Source organism: Peromyscus californicus, unplaced genomic scaffold, assembly GCF_007827085.1.
Source record: "Peromyscus californicus insignis strain IS unplaced genomic scaffold, ASM782708v3 Scaffold_5__1_contigs__length_169319896, whole genome shotgun sequence".
In the NCBI taxonomy this organism is placed as follows: Eukaryota; Metazoa; Chordata; class Mammalia; order Rodentia; family Cricetidae; genus Peromyscus; species Peromyscus californicus.
The window spans coordinates 64,913,843-64,938,775 of record NW_026294573.1 but is presented as its reverse complement, the minus strand read 5'-3'; the positions used below and the strand labels follow the sequence as shown (position 1 = coordinate 64,938,775).

The 24,933-nt window shown below is 42.6% G+C and overlaps 1 protein-coding gene across 4 annotated transcripts in view; it reads left to right on the top strand.

Moving 5' to 3' along the window:
• The window catches only part of Adamtsl1 (ADAMTS like 1), a 949,615-nt gene that overhangs the window by 817,234 nt on the left and 107,448 nt on the right, over window positions 1-24,933 (top strand). For all 4 annotated transcript variants that reach the window (XM_052717522.1, XM_052717521.1, XM_052717520.1 and 1 more), the window contains one exon: window positions 13,551-13,761. In XM_052717522.1, coding sequence (XP_052573482.1) covers window positions 13,551-13,761 — 211 coding nt within the window. The remainder of the gene's footprint in view (window positions 1-13,550; window positions 13,762-24,933) is intronic.

The window sequence follows — 24,933 nt, the reverse complement described above, 5'->3', positions numbered from 1 at the left end:
ATCCTCCTCTCTGTCTCTCTCTCTCTTCCTGCACCCTCTCACCTCTGGTACCCACTCCATTACTTTCTCTTTTCACGAGACCAGTTTATATTGCTTGTGCATGTAGGCAAGAACATTCAGTGTTTAGCTTTCTGTACTTGGACCATTTCACCTCATCTAATACCCTGCAGGCTCATCCACTGGCTGCAAACGATAAGATTTCATTTCTCTCGTGGGTAAATGCAAATTTCTATCCCACCTTAACACACAGTGTGATCAGATATTGGGAACCAGCATTGAACTGTTTTCATTAATCAAGCTGTATGTAGGTGAATAGGCATGTGGGTGTTAGGATGGCAGGTACCATTACAGAGAGTGTGGAGATGAGAGAAGATGTTGACGTTTTGCACAGTTGTCACTGCTTTGGTGCTATTCTTCCCTTTGGCCCATTCCATGAAAGAGATGTATTAGAGGTAAATAGCATGCCACTAATGAGATGTCTCGTTATAAGCATGAATTATTCTCAAGAGCTATTCAGTTCCTTAAAAAATATAATAAGGGCTGGAGAGATGCTTCAGTGGTTAAGGGCACTTATGCTCTTGCAGAGGACCCAAGTTCCATTCCCAGAACCCACAACAGTCTGTAAGTCTAGTCCCAGGGAATCTGACTTCTCTTCTGACCTCCATGATTTCCTGCATGCCTGTGATGTGCATATATACACTCAGGCATAGACATAAACATAAAATTAAAACAATTTCTTAATAATATCAAACAAAGCTTACAAGTATCAATTGTAATGCTGATCACCTCCATTTGTTTATGTTGTTTTGAGAAATGGTTAAGATGGTGAGGCAATTGGCACGGTGGAAGCATTCATGTTGGCCACACAGTTCTCCTATGTAAGTCAGTGCTTTGCCACCTCAGGTGTTTGGTAATCTTGGCTATAGCTAACTATTTTTATAGAGTTAAAACCTCATGCCAAGCAGGCTAACTTCCAACAGAAGCATGGATCTATCTCCTGGTTCCTGAGCTATAGCTATTACAGTTTTATAGCAAGCCCTGGTTTTCCTGATGCTGTTTATCATGTATGCTTTTGGTTAATTTTTGGCCTTGCAGCATGTTTTTACTCTCTAACGTCTGCCATCTTCTTTGATCTTTTGTGTTTCTTCTAGGTCCCATTAAGGGGTTTTCTCAAGTGTTCTGGTTGTGGGAGATGGGTAGCACATCCATCTGCTGTTGCTGTGTGGAATGGCTTCCCCTCTCTTCTTTGTCTGTCTTTCTGTAACCCTCAATGATTCACTCCTCTGGTCCTGCAGGACAGAGCAGGATGGAGGGGTGGCCTGAGTTCAATTCCCAACTCTGAGGAAACTGCTCATTTCTCTGAGTTTGCTTATCTACAAAATGAAGAGGCTAAACTGAAGAGACTTCTCAATTGGTGAAGTCTTTGCCTTTTGAGCATGAGCACCTATCTACAGTTCTTAGAACCCATGAAAAATGAGTTTAGCACAGTACTACATACTTCTAATCTCAGTGCAGAGAAGGCAGAGACAGATAGATCCCAGAGGTTTGCTGCCCAGCTACCCTAGCCTTCTTGGCAAGTTCCAGGTAAAGACCTCAGGTAAATGGTTCCTTAAAAATAACACCTGAAGTTGTCTTCTGGCCTCCACACATGTACACATACACATACAGAGAGAAAGAGAGAGAGACAGAGACAGAGAGAGAGAGAGGAAGATGCTAACACCTGCCGACTTACTTCTGAGTTGCGAAGATTAGATGAGATCATTAGATTAGATGAGCCATGTAAATATGATAGTGATGGATGTGTGTCACATTTTCTGGATTTCCATGGTCTTAGCAATCAATGCATTATTGCTACCTAACAGTTTCGCTCTATATCCTGGGTAAGCACTATTCCCATTTACGTATTGTCACAATGCTAGCAGCGAATGCTAAGGAAGTTAAGTCAGACATGTCACAAATGCTCTTTCCCTCAGTGTCCATCACCAAAACCATGATTCCCTTCTCTCACATGTCCCAGGAAGCCTTGTACACTATTTGTTTACCCTGTCCTCCCAAAATAGCTGGTATTTATTAAGCCCACAAAAAGGACATTTTCTGCTATCTTTGTGTCTATCTGTACCAGGCCCCAAACTTAGATCCTTACCCAGAAGTTCCCACTTAAACCTCAAAACAACCTTGTGAAATCAGAATTTCTGTTATTCCTGTTTTAAATGTGGAAGTTGCTAAATAACTTTTTCCCAAGATTTTCTAACAAGTAGCAAAGCACAAGCCATCTATCAATAATCTGATCCCAGAGCCCAAGGCCAAGGTGGCACGGGCCTCTCTGAGCAACAGGCACTATTCTAGTTTCCAGAGATGCTGGGGTACGTAAGGGTCCTGGTGACCCTAGTGCACAATCTAGGAAAGGAGTCCAAGGAACAAATAACAACGGTGTAGTGGAGATGAAACCAAGGAAGGAAGCCAACACAACTCTGATGAAGAGACAAGGGAACACTGAGGAGGAAGGACCAGCCCTGCCCAGCAGGGACAGAGATCAGAAAGAACAGACCAAAGGGAGGGGTTAGGAGCTGGCCTAAGTGGCTGGACCTTACTACAGTTTGTCAGTAGATGCTGGTGTAAAGCTGAGCCTTTGCAACCTGAGCCTAACCCAGAAAGGCACCTCAGAGGCTGACCAAGGACTTGAAGCTTGAACTGTGGGGGACATGGAGCCAAACTGATGGGTTTTGTAACTTCCATTTTTTTTTTTTTAGCAAAGCTTCAGGTTTTTAAAAAGTCTGTTATATTTATTAATAGTCAGTAACAAGTATTTCATGGGAAATGTCTTAGTCCACTTGTGCTGATATAAAGAATACCACACTGGGTTATTTATAAAGAAGGGAAATTCCTTACCCTTCTGGATGGTGGAAAGTCCAAGATCAAGACACTGGTATGTTGAGAGGGCTGCTGTTTAAAGAGAGCTCCTTGAACACACACGGGGAATGCAGTGTCCTCTTATGGAAGGAGGCTGAAAAGTGAATAAAGGAATGAGTTTCCACTGCCAAGCCCTTCTGTATTGGCATTTGTCCACTCATGAAGACAGAGATCTTGTGACATAAACACCTCCCAAATGACCCCCCCCTCAATATGGCCACTCTAGGGATTAAGTTCCCAGCACAAAATTCTGGGGGTACCCTCAGAGGGTAGTGGACAGATGACCTAATACCCAACAAAGCTCTTGTTGCTCATCAGTCCTTTGTGTGCCAGCACCCATATAAAAAGCCAGATGTGACAGCAGGCACATCTGTGATCCAAGAACTGGACAGGTAGAGACAGGAAGATTCATCACACACACACACACACACACACACACACACACACACACACACACACACACACACACGCACACACACAGCGTAAGTTCACACTGCTTTTGAACCCAACCCAGTTCTTCAAGGACTATTCTGGGTTTGTCCCTTCACATATTCGCAATTGCCCTCACAGACAATAAGAAACCTGGCTCACATTACTTTTCAGATATTTGTGTTTATTTGTTCAGCTACCCTGGCCCAGTGATGAACTGTGTGACATGCCAATGAGCCACTCCCCACCAATGCTAAAGTGCATCCCTTACAAAGCAGAAGGAGGAGGAAGGGAGAGGAAAAGCCATTCTGAGTGCTCAGCTCCAGGCTGGGGTGCTCCCCACCCTCTACCAAAGCTAAGCCCTGGCTCTAAGAGCTGCTTACCCCACTAACAGCTCAGCTCTGACACCAGAAGAAGTGCTTTAAATTCTCATACTAATTATGCCAAATAATGATTTTCATTATGCTATTTCTATACACATATACAATGCGTTTTGACCATATTTACCACTACCTGTGCCCTCTCTTGATCTGTTCTTCCTTCCTCCTCATCTCCTTTCTCCTCCCAAATTGTTCCCATTCTATATTCATGTTTTGTTTCTCGGGTATTTTCATTGGCATATGCTCACTGTACATTTGTTCACATGTTTCATTATGACATTTTCAAACATATATGATCATATCATAGCCCTGCACACATTCCTCTCTCATCCCTTTGTCCACTGGTTCCCTTCCTCTACCCAAATTATCACCATTCTAATTTTATGTCCTTTTTTTTTTTAAGTCTAGATCCTTTACATAAGAGAAAACATAGCTGTCTTTCTGAGTCTGGCTTATTTTGCTTAACATGATTATCTTTGGTTCCATCCATTTTCCTGAAAATGACATCATGGTATTTTTTATAGCTGACTAATTCTCCATTTTCTTTACCCATCCATTTGTTGATGGGTACCTAGGCTGATTTTATAACTTGGCATTGTTAACAATGCTAAATAAAAATATGAGTGTGCAGGTGTCTATTGTACACTAATTTTGATTCCTTGAGGTCTATATACCCAGGAAAACATAGCTGGACCATGATTTTTGTGTTTTGAGGAGACTCCATAACGACTGCACTGATTCTCATTTCCATCGGCAGTGACTGACCACCACCACCACCCTATCCCCTACTTCCTCACCAGTGTTTTCTTGAGGATAACCATTCTGACTTGGGTGAGATGGAATCTATTTATAGGTTTTCTTTTATATTTGTTTAGTTGTTGTTGTTTTGTTTTGTTTTTGCTGCATCCAGCTCTGGGCATCACAAGAACCTGGGAAGGAGGGTAACAGCAGACAGAGACACAAGTCTCTAGGTTCACTTCAAGAGTGAACAATTTTAATTTTCCCACTGATGTTTACATATTGTTGAGCTTGGTGCTAGAAATCTCATTGCCAACAGAGCTTGAGCAAACAGTGTCTTTGTCCCCCTCCTCTGAGCTCTTCTTTAACACTTCTCTGCCCTTGTGTCCTTGCTTTGCACCAGAAGACATTCCTCCTAGGCTTTACCTTGTGCCTGAAGTTTTCCACAGTCGTGGGGCCACATCTGGGTCAGGGTTTGTGTCCAAGAAAAGAATTTCAGACCATCTGAACCCAACAGTTTAGATTTGTACTTCCACACATGGCTAAGGATGTTGAATATTTTTGTGTATTGGGGTGGGGCGTCATTTTTACTTCCTTGTCTACTGATGGACTCATTTATTGCTTTGATTAATGGTTCTTTTGGGATTTGATATTTTTGAGTTCTTTATGTATTTTGAATATTAATTTCTTGACAGATAGATAGCTGCTAAACATTTTTCTCCCTCTCTGTAGAGTGTCTCTTCCCAAAGGAAATTTTGAGTCAGAACATTCTTGACAAGATTTGCATTGAGACTGACATTGTGGAAGCTGGGGGTAATGGATAGAGGAGACTAACATTGTGGGAACTGGGGGTGATGGGTAAAAGAGTCTGACATTGGGGGAGCTGGGGGTGATGGGTGGAGGAGTCTGACATTATGGGAGCTGGGGGCTATGGATAGAGAATTCTGACATTGTGGAAACTGGGGGTGGTGGATAGATTGAGTACCGGAAGGTGTGGAAATAAATGTAGAGCCACTAATAATCATCTAAGAAACTAAACAGGAGATGGGTCCTGAACATTGCCTGTCTACCCTTCCTTAATCTTTCTAGAATTGGTCACACTCAATGGTGTCCCATTTACTGTCTGCCTCCTGATCACAGATATATTCTAAGGAAAATAAAGATTTTTGAGAAACTTTACTTTAAAAAAAAATCTCATGATATAAATAGTGGGTAGAGATGTCATGTTGGAGGGTTACACATAATTTTGAAGAACAAAAACCTAAAGTTTACAGTGGTACTTTTCCTGCAAACAAAAATTACATTTTAAATTATTAGATAAAACTTCAAGCCTACTTTTCCATAAAGGATAAGGTAGGAGAGGCTTCTTATGATGTAATAGGTCAAAGCAGGGAAAGACTGTGTGCCTTTATACTTTGAGAGGCTGGGAGAAGGGCAGCATCTTCTCAGAAAGAGTAGGAGAAAAGATTTGGCAACTCTCACAAGGAGTCCTGTCCAAAGGAATGCAAAAAGCCTTTTTGCTTAATAGCTAATACAAACAAAGCTGCTAATAAGAGTCAGCCACCATGGACTTCGATGGCCCACTTAGCTCCAAAGGCCACATTTGCAAAAGCCAAGTAAGCCTCTCCAGGAGACTACACTCTACCTTTTCCCATTTGACTGCCAATGGCCACTTCACTGGAATGCCAACTGCAAGTGTGTGCAAGACCTGGGTGGTGCCAGGGTGTTTATTTGTATTACTAAGAAATAGTGCTGTCACTCTGCCATTTATCATTTTCTTAAACTCCTAGCACAAGGGACCCTGGCCTTGGCCACTCAGAGATGCTTTGTTCTACTATGTTTATTATCCTGCCTTCGGAGACAGTGTGGTTTGATAGTAAGGTATGCAGGAGCCAGGCTGCCTGAGTTTGAATCCTAACTGTCTTGTTTATTCTTTGTATAACTTTGGACAGAAGGCTTAATGCCTCTGAGCCTTGGTTGGCTCACTCTGTAAACTGGGAAAGTTCAAGTCTCTTCTCCATAGGGTCATACATGTGAGCACATGTATCAGCTCACTGCTTGGGTCCTACGGGAGCCTCAGTGAAAGAAGCCTGGATGAAGCAGAGCTGAGAATTGCAAATCCACTGTGCTGCCCTATAATAGAACAGCTCCATTTTCCATGGCCTAGGTCCAAGTCATGGTGCCTTAGAAGTGATATGGGTGACAAAGACATGTGTATGGGGAACCTTTCACTCAACTTCTCCAGGCCTGGGCTCCTGCTGTGATGTAGACAATAACCATGCCTACCTCATAGGGATGAGAAGGTGGTTCGAAGGAATGGTGCATTTAAAGCATTTGGCTGACAATAGGGCTGTGCAAATGTGAGTGACTGCTGTTATTGGTGATCACGTGAGATATCAGTCGGACTGCTGTCACGTTATGGCTTGTTGTTAATGGCTTGACCAGATCTTAGTAGGGTGTCAGGGCCAGTCAGTAGGCTGGACTTGGAGCAGAGCTCCAGCACTACCCAGGGAAATCTGGAAGGCAAGTCCAGTCTAGTATGTAATGTGGAGTTTCTGTGGCAGGTCACCCCAGGTCATGCTGGCAACGGGAAGGAAGACAATTCTAGCTACTGAGATGGAGGGTATCCCTCTGCCCACTGCCTGTCCTTGGTTAGGAGTCAATGACTCTGGAGCTCGGCAGGTGTGGAAAATCCACTACAGTATCTCCATTCACAGAGTCTTTCCTATGCACAGGTTTTGACGAAAGGAATAGTAATGTGGAGGATGAAGGGCTCATGGGAAAGAAGTAGAGAAAAAAGAATGCTGGGGAAACCAGAGTCTTTCTGACATGTTGGCCAGGGTCCCAACCATGAGCTAAACACCTAAGCCTAGAAGCTGAAAGAAAGCAGAGCTACCAGCCTTGGCACCAACATCCTCCAGCCAAAATCACAGGCACAGAGGAGTTTCAGAATTCAGAATTTGTGGGGTTAGAATGGCTAAAACATACATTGTATAGCACTCTCAATATTTTGCAGGAGGAAGAGAGAGTAACCACACCCCTCATTCTAGTAGGCCAAAGCACTACAATAAAACATATAAATGTTTACATGAAATAGGATTCAGTCCATCAAAAGACATCAATTTAGGCCCAGTTTTGTCACCAACAGTTATACCATACTGAAGAAATATGTGGTGCCAGCTTTGCAGCTGGTAGTGGAAGTGGACCATTGAAAGGGCACAGCAATCTACAAGGATGACCCCAACTAAGACTCTTAGCAATAGTGGAGAGGGTGCCTGAACTGGCCTTCTCCTATAATCAGATTGGTGACTACCCTAATTGTCATCAGAGAGCCTTTATCCAGTAACTGATGGAAACAGATGCAGAGATCGACAGCCAAGCATTGGGCTGAGCTCTGGGAGCCCTGTTGAAGAGAAGGAGGGATTATGCAAGCCAGGGGTTCAAGGTCATGCCAAGGGAACCCACAAAGACAGCTGACCTGAGCTCATGGGAGCTCATGGACTCTGGACCAAAAGCTAGGGAACCCACATGGGACCAACCTAGGACTTCTGAATGTGTGTGACAGTTGTATAGCTTGGTCTGTGTGTAGAGCTCTAGCAGTGAGATCAAGACCTATCCCTGGCATTTGAGCTGGCTTTTGGGAACCTATTCCCCATGCCAGGTTGCCTTGCCCAGCCTTGATGCAGGGAGAGGAGCTTGGTCCTGCCTCAACTTGATGTGCCATGCTTTATTAATACCCATGGGAGGCCTGCCCCTTTCTGAAAGGAGAGACTGAGGAGGAATGGATGGGGAGTGGGGTAGATCTGAGTGAGGAGAAAGGAACAAGAGGAAAGGAAGGGGAAATTGTGGTCAATATGTAAAATAAATGAAAAAAATTAAATTAATAAAAAATGAAATACAAAAAAGGAAAGAGAGAGAAGAAAGAAAGAAAGAAAGAAAGAAAGAAAGAAAGAAAGAAAGAAAGAAAGAAAGAAAGAAAGAGAAAGAGAGAGAAAGGGCACCACTGCAGGTGAATGATCCTGAGATGCCTGCAGCCAGTGCAGTGGCCACTCAGGATGCGTCCTGGGCACCTACTGTGTTCCAGGCACCATGCTAATGCTGAGGTTCCAGGGCTTCGGTTTCCTGGAGCTGTGCTATAAAGTGTGAGAAAGAAAGAAGAGGCTTACAGCAGCAGAAATGTATCGCCACCCTTTGGAAGCTAAGCTCAAATGTAAATGAAGGTGCCAGTCTACCTCATCAAGCTCCTTGCTGGCAATTTCCTACACTGTCTGCTTGCAGCTTCATGATTCCCTCCTCTGCCTCTGCCATCCCATGGAATCCAATGACACTAGATAACTGTGTACCCTGCTCTAGAGGGATGGTTTTGTTGTGAGACAGTCTTCCTGGAGAGATGTGAACCGACATCTACTCACCCCAGATAGGGAACTGATGACAGCCCAAAGCACAGACACCATCAAAGCCCAATTTAGTGAATCAATGAGTTTTACGTGGGTTATTTATAGGAAGATGTGTGACAAGTTATTTACAGGAGCAGAAATGACTCAGAGAGCTACATCACCAAAGCCCACCCCAGCATGGGTGACATCACACAAAGGCTAGAAACCTGGAGCACACTGCACCGCCTGCAGGCAGCTGACCAAGTTGGAGGGCGGCCTTTCCACCTGGCTCCGTTTGTCTGAGCCTCTTCCGCTCCGCTTAGCCACCCTCTTTTTCTTCTGGGCAGTTCAGCTGGTCTCTGCTGCTTCCTGGCATCTGGGTTTGTCTGAGAGTCTTCTTTACAACTTGGCTTGTCTGAGAGTAGCTCTTAGCAGTTCTTAGCACTTTCTATAAGCCTGGGGAGGGAGGAGCATAATGAATCCGGTCTGCTTCTGGGACTTTCCGGAGCTGTTTTGAGTTGTTTACTTCCTGCCCTAAGGAGCTCCCCTGCAGCAGATGGAGTGTTTCACCTCTCTGTAAACATCCTGCCTTAAAATCCTGCTGTTTCACCCCCTCCCCAAGTTTCCCTCTGAGAAAGAAGGCTTTAACCTGGACAGAAACTGCTATATGCATGGTGGTTTAACTGGAATGTTCCCCCACAGGCTCAGGTGGTCCCCAGCGAGTGGCATTATAGAACCTTTCAAACATAAGGCCACTAGAGGTGTGCCTTGAGGATTATAGTCCAGCCTCACTTCTGGTCTCAGCTGTCTGCCTCCAGTCTGCAGGTGAAAGACACCCCCAGCTGCACGCTCACAGCTTTGTGAACTCCAGCATGTCTTCCCCACCCAAATGAACCGTATCTCATGAAACCGTGAGCCAAAATAAACCTCTCCTGCCTTAACTTGCTCCTATCAGGTATCTAGTCAAGTCAAGGCAGCAAGAGAAGAAACTACTGCATCTAGCATGGGCCATCTGAAGTATTTACGTCTACAATGAGCCTTTCCAACCTAGCATCATACTCTGTCCTGCTGTGGGTTAGAACCCCAATATATCTGTTGGGGAGATGCAATTCCATGTAGAACAACTGACTAAACAAATTAGACACAGCCACATGCTCTATTCAAGACAACAGCTGAGTTGAGGTGGTGAAATTATTATAAGTATGTTGAATCTCCAAAGAAGAGAGTATTAAGAGACTGTATGGATGGAGAATTTCACTCAGTGGAAGAAGTGACATTGTAAATGGAGATGAACAGATGAGCAAATTCACCCAAGAAAGGGATAGAAGAGGCTCATGTCCAGAGTTCAGCTCTGACCTCCTCAGTACTAGGCTTATGCCAGGCTGGACCCAACACCCCAATGGAGGCCTACAGTGTCCCCCACACTGTCAGCCATAGCTAATCATGCCCCAGCTAGCTTCTACTGGAGGAGCCCCTCTCTTGGAAATGGCCAAAGGCATAAGGCTCAAGGGTTATCATCAGCCTGCCAGATCTGCAGCCCACAATTACAGCCTCTGTGTAGAAGAGAAGAAGCAGGGGAGAGTCTGTGCTTCCTCCCTTTTTTGGCCAAAGTTGACTAAAATATTTTTGACCCAGAAACAGCCAAGTGCTTACTACACAGATAGCTTCTGCTGACCTCCTTCCTGGAGAATGTATAATGTGCTTTATTGGGCAAGCGGTGTTTCTCCAGCAGCATTCAGCTGCCCTCCCAGCTGCCAAAATGCCTCTGCTTCAAGGACCTAGTTGTTGAGTTTCTGCCAGGAGTGAAGCAAGAGCAGGGGACGAGGGTACAAAGCCTGGGCCTGACAAGCTTTAACCTCGGGACAGCATTGACTACAGAGACAATTCCTTTATGAGATACATGGAGAGTGGATTTTGCCTTATGCCCACACTTAAGCATTTCACTTAAAGACTGGGGGTGGGGCGATGCCTTTTCTGAACATACACAGGAAAATGTGCACAAATCCCAAGTGTTCAGCTTGGTCCAGTGAACCTTTTCAGAAGGAGGAGCCAGGTCCAGCATTGAGATCGCAACACCATCCAGAAGGCCCACACACTCCTCTCGGGTTCCCACCCACCAATGGTGACCCCCTTCTGACTTGTAATACCATAGACTTTGAAGTTTGAGCTTGTGTAAGTGAAACTAAACAGTGTGAAGCTTTGTGCTTGGGGCCTCACTCCCTTATTTTCATGTTTGTGAGACTTGGCAATGGTGTTGCTTGTTGCTAGAGTTCATTGTCGTTGTTTTATGACTATTTATTCACCTGCTGATAAACTTTTAAGTGCTTCCCAGTCTGGGCTACTAAGCATGGCACTTCTATGAACATTCTTTGGGTGAACAGATGTACATTGGGGAGGGATAGATACTTATATATAATTATCTTTTGTTATTTAACAACTGCACCCCCCACCCCAACCTAGCAGTTTGCAAGACTAAATAGTTGTTATCTCTGATTGCTTACTTGAATAAGGAATTTGGAAGCAGTCTGGAGAGGTGGACCTGGCTCAGCCCCTGTCTGAGGCTAAGGTCATCTGAAGCTGGCCTGGGTCAGGGTCATGTGCTTATAAGGCACTTCTCATAGATGAGTGGCAAGTGGGTGGTAGCTGTGGCAAGATACTGCAGTTCTTCAGCTGCAGGATCTCTCCTCAAGACTGTGCTCATGACATGGTGGCTTCCTTCCTCACCACGAGGAAGCCACCAGACAGAGCAGAAGTGGAAACTACCCCCTGGATGATCTAGCCCATAAAGTCACACAGTCTCACTTTTGCTTCATTCTGCTCATGGGAAGTGAGTCTCTAAGTCCAGCCCTACTCAGGAATCCAGCTTGGAAGGAAAGAGTCGTAAAGGATGTACACACTCATCTCAAGCCCACATATTTTAAAGCTAGGACTTGATTGTGCTGGGGGCCCATAAATAAAACATTTATAGACATTCAAATAAGCATCCATAAGATATATGTTCAGCCCACCCATTCTATTTAAAATTTTGTGAATGGTTACAGGAGATTTTTGAGATATTTCCTGGAGACAGCATTATACAAATAGGAAATACAAAGGCTTTGGTGTCAGTTATCGCCAAGTAGGTTTGAATCCTGGATTTACTACTTAACTACAAGTACTTGAGTACTTCAGCCATGTCAGTTCTCAATTTCCTTCAACTATAAAATTAGGGAAATCAATGAAACATATCTTTCTGAAGGTAACTAAATATGATAGGTTTACTTGCCTTCTATAATGGTAGATTCCTTCCTTCTGCCAATGTATCAGGAATTTATTAGGCATCTCCACGAACCACCTAGATGGAGCTCCAGTGGACTCTGTGAGTGGTGTAAACCACACTCCAACACAGACTCTAACTGAAGTGATAGACACTGTAACAGGGCCCTTGAAAGGCAGAAAACTTATAATCCAGTTGAGAAAAATGACCCATGCCTGGAGCAGATATAAATGCATACATCATAGAAATAGAAGACATTCTGAAACAGGAAGAAAGGGCAAAAACTATTCCAAGACCCAGGTTCAGTTTGAAAAAAAAAAAAAAAAGATGGTACTAGAGGGCCATGGGGGATAAATGGAAATAACAAAGGAGTTGATTGTAGTTATTGTTCATCATAGTGTTGATGAAGGGAAGAAAGGAAGTAGGTGGGAGGTTAGAATATCAAGAAAAATGGGCGCTTCTACTCAGTGTTGTGATCTAGTGAAAATCATTAAGGCTAACAATTTTTGAAACAATTTTCTGGGCTCACTGGAGAACCTTGACAGGCCTAGCTACTGAAGGATGCCCCACTGTGTTTTCCACGGCTGGCACTCATTTATAGAACCTGTGTGTCTCAGATTGTGAACAGAAGACCTAAAGCTGACCATTAGAGAACACCTCTGAGTCAGAGTCCAGGCAACTGAACTTTGTCCTTATTGTTGGAATTTTGGGGGGACTAATCGACAGGGAAATGCAGTGGGGTTGGTTTTATAGGCCCTTAGCTCACCATAAACGTACTTCTCAGGGCATGGCCGCTTGGAACCGGCCATTCATGCACTCGGCTCATCTGTGTATTTGACGTCTACGTCCAGATAATGAGCCCCTCGCTCCTTACTCCTCTTCAAAAAGACTGATCTATTTTGCAGCCTCTGCTTCTGTTACATTGTCCAGCCCCAGGCAGTGATGATATTTATACACAAGACAGAGACATCTCTGTGCTATGATGGAAGTTTAAAGGAAGTTGGAGTCAGTGACCTTTCACTTTGAAGCCAAAGAAAAAGAAGCACAAATGTTTCCATCTCCCACGTATTGGGGGCTAGAGAAATGAGCAGCAGAGGGTTTTCTATCCTTGCTAGCCACTATTGAAAATACGATTCCTAAATCCTTTATGTATATAGCTTACCCCTCATCTAGCATTCCTCCCCCACCTGTTCTGATGAGGTTTTTATGTTCTGTCGAAATAGACACAGTTACAACCTTTACTAGTGATTTTGTAAATAAATATTGCCTGGCCTGTGGGCTTCTTTCCTTTATTCTAAATGAGCTCTAAGCATGAAAGGGATGGTTGAGTTTGGAACTCAGGACCCAATCCCTAACCAAACGTCTTGGAGAACCTTCCCCATGCCCAGTGTGGGGTTTTGATTGCCTGTGAAGTATTTGTACAGGAACTCAACAAGGCTCTTTCCTATCATTTCTTCCCAGGTGGGAAATTGGCAAGTGGAGCCCATGTAGTCTCACCTGTGGGGTTGGCCTGCAGACCAGGGATGTTGTCTGCTCCCACCTACTTTCAAGAGAGATGAACGAAGTGGTTGTCCTGGCTGATGAGCTGTGTCACCACCCCAAACCAAGCACAGTACAAGCCTGCAACCGCTTCAATTGCCCCCCAGCCTGGTACCCTGCGCAATGGCAGCTGGTGAGTCCTGAAGTTACTTCCAAATGCAGTTTTTCTTGGTAGCAGTGATTCAAGACAAAAGAACACTATTTCAGAATAACTTGAAGGCATACCTAAGCTCTGCTATCTCTCCCTTCTTAGTGCTTCTCCAACCTTCCTCAAACTTAGGCCTTTTCATTGTAAATACCATGTTCTTTCTACCATGAGATAGCCCAGTATTCTCCAAAAGCACATACCATCCATCTGTGGACCTGAGCATATTCCTGACAAATTGTCACCAAGCAGGAAACCATTTTCAACTAAAGACACTATGGTAGGTTTTCCATAAAGATAAAATGGTTCTGAATTTATGCCCTTTCTAATTTTGATTTAAAATTCTAATGGTTGGTTTTTAGGAGGGGGGGTTCTTCTTTGTTTTGAGAAATATATATATATATATATATATATATATATATATATATATAAAATGAAATATGATCATATTTATCCCCCATTTTTCCTCCCCAACATCCAATGGCCCCTCAATATGGCCCCCTCCAATGTCATACCCATATATACATACATATATATATATATATATATATATATATATAAAGTTTATATATATATATATAAACTTTTTAAGAACATCCTTACTGAGTTCATCTAAATTAGAAATCTTGGGCCAATTTCAAATTTTTAAAATTTTTCCTGATCATATGAATTCTAAAAGTCTGAAAACCATAGTTTTAAATCAAGAGATGACAAACTGCAGCATGACAGCTAAACCTAACCTCCTGCCTTTTTGTAAATAAAGTTTTATTGGAACACAGACCTACCTATCCTTTTTACATATTGTCTGTTGCTGATTTTTTTCTAAAATGACAGAATTATGTGCCTGTGACAAAGACCACATAGCTCACTAAAGCTAAACTATTTACTATCAGCCCCTTTACAAAGTTTCTGGATCATACACACACACACACACACACACACACACACACACACCAAACCAGCAATGAAAATACAACTTCTCTATTGTGGTATATTATTAAAATTATTATGTCTCAAAATTGAAATGACCTTTGGCATGCCTCTAAAGAACACAAAAAGTTTTAAATTGGTTGTTTGGATGAAATCTTATTTTGCAATTTGTTCCTCATTAAGACATCAGACATAGCTTTAAAGTAACAATAGTCACAAAAGTAAGCCTGACGTTTGGAAGGAATGTACAGCCCTGTTTGAGCCCATTGTAACTCTAGAAGTGTCCCAGTTAGAAGGGTAAATTTTATAGTCATCCAGCTGAGGAGAGAGGATAGCTGCCTGTTACCCTTCCCTTACAGCTGAGAGGTGGTCTACTGGCTCCAGGCAGCCAAAAGTCCTCCATGTTTCTTCCTTCTTCTCCCTGGCTACTGCATAATGATAATTTAGTAAACACGAAACAGCAATGAGTGAGCAAAATACTCCAGTAGGGTCAACACTTTGTATCTGTAGTTTGCATGCCCACAGATTTAACAGGTATAGATCGGATGCTTTTTACTTAGGCCTGTGACGTTTGCATCTATACTGAACATGTACAGACTTCTTAAAAATTTCTTTTTTTTTTTTTTTTTTTTTGGTTTTTCGGACAGGGTTTCTCTGTGTAGCTTTGCGCCTTTCCTGGGACTCACTTGGTAGCCCAGGCTGGCCTCGAACTCACAGAGATCCGCCTGGCTCTGCCTCCCGAGTGCTGGGATTAAAGGTGTGCGCCACCACTGCCCAGCAAAAATTTCTTAATCAATACATGATATTTGTGTTTTATTTGGTTTTATAAATAATGTAGAGACAATTTAAGCTATACAGGAGGGGTTATAGAAATACCATATCATTTTATATTAAGACTACAGCATCCATGTACTTGGAGTCTTAGCATTAAATCTTAGAAGCATCTAGAACCAGTCCCATCCAGATAATGAGGAATAGCTATTAAAAAAAACTAAAAATAAACATTGTCCATGAATTTCCTTTAAAATCTTGTATATGTTATGGTTGAGTCCATTAATCCCATGCTACTCTGTAATAGTTTTTGGAAGTCAAGTGGATACAATATATTTTGAACAGCTATGAACTAGTACAGTACTAAGAAATACATATCATTCTACACGGATTTGAAGTTAATTCTCACAACAACCCCATAATATTATCCTCATTTTAGGTTTGAGGAAACTAAGAATTATGCAAGTTGCAAATTAAGGGGTGACCTTCACCCTACTTTTTGTGACTTCAAGACCTATGATTATATGAGCAAGCACATATGAGCACTTTTGTTTTGTGAAAGATACAACTGTGGCCCAGTGCAAGGTCATCCTGATTTGCATTGAGCTGTTTCCAACTGGAGAAAACTATTGGCCTTAAGCTGTACTTTGGCCTTAAGCTTGACTCATGCCAGGAGAAAAAGTGAGGAATCTGCTCACATCAGTTTCCACTGTTCAATTTCTAAGTCTCTGGATTATGGGTAGCTTGTAGTTTGTCATTATGTGAAGAGTACTTTGTGAATAGTGTTTATTCTATGACAAAATGAATGATTATACACAGAGCGCCTCCCTACAGGCCATGAAATTCTGGCTTTGTATCTCAGTGATATATTTGTGTGCAGTTATGGATCATAAAGTAGTCTTTGTAGCAGCTTTCAGGGGAACACTGCCTTCCTCTCAATAGCCACACGTGTTGCTGAATAATGATCTTGGCCCAGTGAGTTTTTCCAGTTCTTAGCGCACATCCCACATGCATGGCTTTGCTGCCATTGCCAACCTCATACCCACAGCATCCATTTTTACACAGCAGAGTCCATCTACCTTGACCTAAGAAGACATGAATTTATTTTGAAAGCCTATTTAGTTTCCTCCCACTAGCAAAACCTTTAGGGATGAGACAGGTTTAGGCATATTTTTCAAATCAGGAAACTAATACTAAACACCTCTTTAAGTTTATCCAGTTGGCTAGTGATTTCACTTAAGTATATCCTTGTATACCAAGCTTAATAATTATCAAAAAGTATTTTAATACAATAAGAAATAAAGAATTTGAAAGCCACAGTTGAGTATAATCTCCAGAGAGTGTCCTTTAATAGTTTGATCATTGGCCACTTTTACAATCTAGTTAAGCTTAGCAGAAATATTTTTCTTCTATTGCTTTCTAGAATCTTCTTGAGGTGAGCTCTTAAATACAATCAGCTATTACTGACCACTTCTGAAATGAAAGTCATTGTTTTTGTTGTGTGTGGAGTAAGCTGAAAGTAAGTTCAGGAATCCCTGAGCTAAAGGGCTGTGGTCTCAGGACCACAGTTGGGATATCAGCTATTGACCACCCCTTGCCTGATTAGCCTGATGATGGCTCAGCGGTCTTGGGTGGGACAAAGGAACCTGGAGTGTAGTCATGGTCCTCACTGGCCAGCAGTGGTCTGCCAAGGGCTCCTTTCAGCACCCAGCCTGCAGCCTTTTTTTTTTTTTTTTAATGAAAGAACAAGAGATGGGGTTTCAAATCCTTCCTTTAAAACTGAGAAGCAACCTGATGGACAGCCTGTTTGAGTCGAGAACGTCTTCCTCCTTTGTGCGTGATCTCAGGGTCACCACCAACCGTGTATGTATGTTTCTGTTCCTAGAAAAGTAAAGCATTATATAAATTGCCATCTGCTAGATGGGAACACAGCATCCTTTGTTCTTTGTAGAACGTTTGTCTAAAATTGGTTAATAGCCAATATTTTACATTCTACCGCTCTGGAGGGGAGCAAGCATGGACTCCCAGTATCTCTGTTAAACGTTTGCTTTAGACAAAAGCAGAAATCTAATTCTAGATTTGGTGGTCAGAGACCCATCTTTTAGTATGCAGTCCTTACATTTTAATATTTGGTCTTATGTAAAGAATTGATTTGGCTGGGTAACGATGGTGCATGCCTTTAATCCCAGCACTTGAGAGTCAGAGGCAGGCAGATCTCTGTGAGTTTGAGGCCAACCTGGTCTACAGAGTAAGTTCCAGGGCATCCAGGACTACACAGAGAAACCCTGTCTTTGCGGAGAGGGAATAATTAATTTGATATTTATTTTTATCAATTTAGCTTGAGAATGTTGCCAGTATGTATTTAATTTTTTATTATTTAATTTTCCTTGCATTGGTCCACTGTATCTTTTCTAATGTATTAAGTTCTTTCTCATCTTCATCTTTGGTGTTGTCTGCAAACAAGTATTATCAATCACACAAGAAATGCGCTCACCCTGGAGAGTCATAGCACCATGACTGAGGGTCACTGGCAGGTACTACCACATTAGCCTTGAAACACTTTGATCATGGTCATCCTCCACTAGACTGGTGTTCGTCATAGCCAGATATGTCCGATCCTGTCAGACCCACAAGTCCCTGCCCATCTGCCCCTGCCCCACCTCTAGTCACGGCTACCATCTGGCTGCCATCCATCTCCTGCACTGCTTCCTACTGCCTACGTGTTCCCTCCCCTCTGTCTGTCAGAACCTAGCAGGAAACTCCTCCCTCTGCCAGATACATCTCCCACAGGGAAGCCATAGAACTGTCACTGAACAGCCTCATCCTCACCTGGCCAGGTGCAGCCCATGACTCCTAACTTAGGTGCTAAGTCAATGAAGGAGGACCCCTGATACCTAACGCAGGTGGATGAAGCCGAGAGGATGAGGAGGAGAGAACCTGCCAAGGCTCCTAGGTTCATTTATGGGATCCTTGCTTTACTTCAGGAGCTGCTCCCCTTTAACGTTTTTATTATTATCTGACAGTTTCATGGGTTTATATAATGAATTTTAGTCTTCAGCCCCACTCCCCTCGCTCATCCCCTCCTCTCCCACTTAAACCTTTCTTCCCACCACCCACCGAAGCCCCCCAGTGTCTCCAGCACAGCTCTCAGCACCTGAGGAGCTTATCACAGGGCCCTCACCTGGCTGTGATGGGAGTAACATCCACTTTACAGACGAGGCATCGGGAGCCGGGGCGCCGGGCATGCACTCCAGATTTATGTAGGATTGTTCATTCTGCCACTTGTGCATGCTGCTTTTTACTCCTCTCAGCAGCCCTTGGCTCAGGGAAGTTGAAACTGTCCCATCTTGAGTGGCTGGGAAATGAAGGGGAGCCAATAGGCCTCGAACCCCATTCTTGAGTCTGGTATTCAATGTGCCTTTCCCAAGCTGTCTTATTTACTCTTTACTATTTACTATCTGCACAATTAAGACTGTGAAGAAATCTAAGAACACAACTTTGAATCTGCAGTTTACATAAGACTCGGCATCTGTTGCCCATGTTTGGGGCTTTCTTTAATCTGTCTATTAGTTTTCTACTATAACACACTACCACAATTCTAATGTCTTCAAACAATATAAATGTACTGCCTTATCCCAAGTTGGAAATGGGTTTTACTGTCCTAAAATCATTGAGGCAGCAGGCATACTTTCTTTCCTGGGGCTCCAAGACAGGGTTTATGCCTTTTTCTTTTCCATCCTTTATTTTTTTTTCCTGTTCCCTTCTTCCCCCTTCAGAGTGAATCCCTCCAGACATTGATTCAGTTCTCATATCCAACCAGACTCTGACCCTCCTGCATCCCTCTAATGAGCACCATGGTGCCTACATCAACAAACCTGGTTATACAGGACTGTTACTGTATTAGCCAAGTCTCTTTGACTAGTCTAAGAAATGTGCTTACCAGTCCCAGGGACCAAGATCTAGAAACTATCCCAGTCATTACTCAGCCAACCATACTCTGCTCAAGTCAGCTGGCTGAGCACTTAATCTCCAGTGGCACTGGTCCTTTTGATAGATAACCTACCCTCTGCCACCCTCCCACCCCCACATACCATCTGAGGCATCATATGCATATGCATCTGCATGCTTTCATTTGATTTGATTCTAAAGATCACATTTTTAAGGGAGCAAGAAAGAGAGGAGAGAGATGCTGGCCGGTTAAACGGAAATGAATCAGTTGGCTCTGGAGCGTCGTTTAGATTCCCCTGCCCTGCAAATGTTTTATGTTCCGGACTGCATCCACCCAAGTGCAAGTACATATTGCACACATCTGTGCTGAGAAGATAGGAGCAGTCACCACAAGCCCTCCACACACTCCGCCCCTGGCTTAAAGCTGTGATTAGCTCGCCATTTCCCTGTAAACCTTTCTTTTATCAGGGTCACAATTCAAAAATGCACATAGCTTAGCTGTGTAAAAAGCCATATGAGAGAGGAATCTCTCCTAGTGAAATTAAGGAAAAGGAGAAATGTAATGATAACCATGCTTCAGAAAGTAAAAATTTCATTTTCTAGATTTACACATACGCATGTGCGCACACACGTATCTTTTGGTCTGGACTAGAGGCCTAAATTCTGTAACAGTAGTCATTAGTTATGTTATATCTCTGTGATTAAAGTATAAATCTATGTAAGTTAGGAGTCATTGTTATGGAAGAGTTTATTCCCTAAAACTGTTAGAATGCTTAATTTGTTTTCAGTAGGACTTTGAAGTGAATATTTACTCCTATCTTTAGAAGCAGCAATAAATGTAGCAGCAGGGAGATCAAAAGTCAGATTTCACATGTGGAATGGTTTTGTTTTTATTTACTAGCAAAAAGCTCTTTGGCTTAATCACTCTGAATCCTGTTGGGCCTGGGTGTCACATCGTAACAGTCTATTTAACCCATAAGTCTCACTGCATAACCCTGTGCTTCTACTGTTAGGAAGGCTTAACTCATAGTAGTAAGCAAACAAAGTATTGCTGGTCTACAAAATGATACCCTCATTTTAGCAGTTTCCTAGTGAGATTTGAGTCCCAGCTTTCCTTTATCTCTCCACATCCTAACTTAGTGTGCCTCAGTTTTGGCCTCTATTCTATATGGCATTTCCCAGTCTCCTACATTGCTGAATTGCCTCAACCCCCAAAGATCTACAATGCCCCATATGGACCTAGCCACCCTTCCCAGCAAATGTGGCCATTCTCCATTGATCACTGGCACATGCTGTCACCATCTAGCCACTTCCTCTCTGGGAGCTGATGCCCTTCTCAGCCCATGTGTCCTTCACACTCAGTGAACTCTCATGGCCAGTTTAATTCCACTTCCCGCAGCTCATCTTCATTCTTTTCCTTTCTCAGCTTTCTCCCAGAGCCCTGATCCAAGTTCTCACGATCAGCAACCAAGCTCTTACACACAGAGAATTGTCTTGCAGAAATCCCATCGGTACTCCCCAACCTGGTATCAATGACTTCTTAATATAAACATTCTATTGGACCTTGAAAATGCCCTGGGCTGAAAGTCATCAAATAAGGGTATGCGTGCAGTGTTATTTAGGTAAATTCTGGCCAAGAAGCCTTTTCTCCATGGACTACTGCTATGTGACAGACATTCCCTGGGTAGATATGAACAAAAATCTACTTACCCCAGGTAGGCAACCAGCAATAGAGCAATGTACTAATACCACTAAAGTCTGATTTGGGTGAAACAATGAGTTCCATTGGGGTTATTTATAGGAATGTGGGTGAAAGGTCACTTATAGAAGCAGAAATGGGCTCAACTGCATCATCAAAGTCCACCCCAGCAGCGGTGACAACTCACCAAAGCTACAAAGTGGGAGCACACTGCACAGGCTGCAGGCAACTCAACAGGTTGGCCAGTGTCCCTTCCAGATAGTTCAGTGGGTCTGAACTTCTTCTTCCAGGCTGATGGACTGGTCTCTACTTGCAGGAAGTTCAGCTTGTCTGAGAATATCCCTCAGCAATCCTTGGGGTTATACATGTGAAGCAGGGAGGGGAGCATAATTAATCTGGTCAATTTCAGGACTTCCTGAAGCTTTTGACTTATTTCCTGAGCTTAACAGCTTTCCTGCAGGATGAAATATTTCACGCCATCCCATCCCCATCCTCACACCTATCCCTTAGAACAGCCAACTGTTTAACCTCTCTTAATTTCTTATGTCTTAACAAGCTTCCCCCAAGTTGGACAGTTTTATCTCAGAGGAAATTGCTACACAGCAAATACCAACTAATATCTTATTGGGCAGGATTCTTTGAAACCTTTGGCCTATGCTGCCTAAGTCATTTCCTACAAATTTCATCATGTTAGCCCCCTCTTTAAAACCCTTACTGATACCCCATGGTTTTAAGATTATATTCAAAGGCCTTTCACTGTCTGCCCCTCAGATGACATTGCAGTTTCATGATCCGTATACCTCATCCTCAGGCCTACTCGGAGCTATGTGACCATATCATGGTACTGCATAACTTGGGTGTCTGCCCAGATGGTTAGATGCTGTCCCCATTCCCATTTTCCTGACTAACTATTCATGTTGCCTCTTCTTCAGCACAGCCAACCTTCCCATAAAGGTACAGCTGCACTCTTTCAAGTAGTCTCTCCTTGTAAAACTGATCATGTTTTTAAGTAAAGTTTTCTCCTTTACTGGATGACAGATCCCAGTAACATAATAACCACTTACATTCATCTAAAATCCCCGGCAGCTAACCTAGTGCCAGTGGGTACCCAAGTGTTTGGCAAAAGAAAGAATGAGTAAAGAAATGAGTGAAATGAGTTATAAGCGTAATAAGCAGCTCATACCATGCTAAACCTGAAAAGCTGACCTTAGAAATAGAAAATAAATGTCATTTTGCATTGGGTGCCGTAATATGGTTTGAAGTACCAAGGAAATGAACTCAACTCTAAATTAAACTACCAAACGAAACATTTTTACAAAATCAGTGCAGGCAGAATTTATTGACATGCTAATCATGGGGAAATCTTTGAAAATACAGGTCACATGAACATATTTCTGCAGAGAAATACAGCTTTTAAGTGGTCTCTTTATTGTATATTTCTTAAATTTCATATAAAAGTAATGAAGCCACAACCTTGCCATGAATCATATATGGCAGCTAATATATGCAGCATAAATGGTGTCTTTATTATTTGTTTTTATTGCATATGTTTTAAAATACCCCTTACCAGAGATTTACCTTTTCATTCCAGAATCTGATTTAAATGATGATTCATGAAGACAAATATTTTTCATTTAATTTTATTGAATTTCTCTTGCTTTTTCTCCTCTATAAATATTTCCTTTTTGCATGCTGCCTCTCACATAAGGAGCTGAAGCCTCACCAAGTCATCTCAACATGGCTACCAAGTTACTATAGATTTTGAAGCCTTTCCCCTCATAAAGTTGCACCTTCCATGATTTTTAGACAGTGATAAAGACATTTTTTTCATCTGTGTAAACACACTGGAGAAATGTATTAAGCAAATATGATGCAAGCTTTAGAAGCAGGACCAATAGATAGATGAGAGAGAGAGAGAGAGAGAGAGAGAGAGAGAGAGAGAGAGAGAGAGGAAAAAAGAAACAAGAAAGAAAGAAAGAGAGAGAGAGAGAGAGAGAGAGAGAGAGAGAAAGAAAGAAAGAAAGAAAGAAAGAAAGAAAGAAAGAAAGAAAGAAAGAAAGAAAGAAAGAAAGAAAGAAAAGGATGGATAGATAGATAGATAGATAGATAGATAGATAGATAGATAGATAGATAGATAGATAGATAGGTAAGTAGGTAGGTAGGTAGGTAGATAGATAGATAGATAGATAGATAGATAGATAGATAGATAGATAGATAGATAGATAGATAGATAGGAGCTGGTCCTCTCCCATGCTAGGAAAGTCAGAATGCCCCAGTAGAGCCAAATCCCATTGCTGACTGGGGACACAGCTTCCTGTAATGATCAAACAGTCTAATAAAAGAAGAATCTGTCACAGCTGGATGTTTGCTTTACATCTTTGAAACATCTGCATGTAGAGCCTTTTTATTCATCTAATCATCAATTCAGAAAACATTTATGAAGTGCATGGTCTTTGCCAGACACTACACTCTGCACTGGGGAGTACACAGATGGATAATTCCCTTTGCTCAGAAGATTCTTAATCCTAGATATGTTCAGGGAGGCAGAGGAAATAGCAAACACATGAACTATGAGCCTTTATGGAGGAGATAAGGTACCCATCCTAAGTCAGGATGTGGTGGAAGGGAACCATTCGCCAATATGCACAGAGATAGAGGAGGCTTAGCAAAGGAGTAGCTGCAAGCTGGGCCCTCTAGGATGCCTAAGAAGTTTATGAATGAGCGAGGAGCTGCAAGGCATAGTGAACAACATGACCAAAGGCCTAGGCAGAAAGAGTGTCCGTTCCCAGAGAAGGATGAATTGTCTATTGCAACTAGCACCCTAACGCATGGTAGAGTATCAAAGAATGTACCAGAAAGATCAACATGGTCTAGTGTATGAGATCTTGCATTCACAGAAGGCACCACTAGGCACAGTGAGGTATGCCATGAGGAGAGTAAAATCCTATAGAATAATGGTTCTCAGCCTTCCAAGTGCTGCAACCCTTTAATACAGCTCCTCATGTGGTGACTCGCAACCATAAAATTGTTTTCGTTGCTACTTCATAACTATAATCTTGCTACTCTTATGAATGTAATGTAATTGTAATATAAATATATGTGTTTTCTGGCGGTCTCACGCGATCCTTGTGAAAGGGTCATTTGACCCCCTCCCAATGGGCCATGACCTGCAGGTTGAGAACCACTGCTCTAGTGGTTTATTGAATTGTATCTCACCACAAAATCACTTAAAGTCCAAAAGAAGGCAAATGCTAGGTCAACAGTGCCTATCAGTAGGACAGTATTTGTCTAGCTGATGTAAGGCAATAGAAAAAAAAGCCAAAATTTGGAGACCACATATTTTTATCTTAATCAAAGCCAAAGACTCCAGAAAAGCTTTTAGAAGGAACTGTTTGGCTCCATGACAATTAGCAAGTGTTCTCAAGATGACCACATATGGTCTGGCAGTTCATTGTCTAGGACCTGTGTTCAGATAGAGGCTATCAACTCAGAAATCGAAAAAACTTAGGCAGAACAAGTTTCTAGGATCATCAAAATATAATTAAAGTACTTTAGGGTGCTGGTCTCCAAACACAGATCCTGGGCTAATTCCTGCCAATCAAGGATAGTCACGGGGTGGAAGCTAAGAATTGCATTGCAAAGCAACCCTCCATTGAAGACATCAGAAGCCTGGGTCTCTTGGCCTTAAGGAGAGGTTGGAGTTAATCCCCTCAGTTCTGCAAGCAGAGAGAAGATGTTGCCCTCCCAGGAAGATAGGCTGACCTTAGGCCTATTCTGCCACTGTGTCTGCTACTCAGCGCAACTTGTTGAAC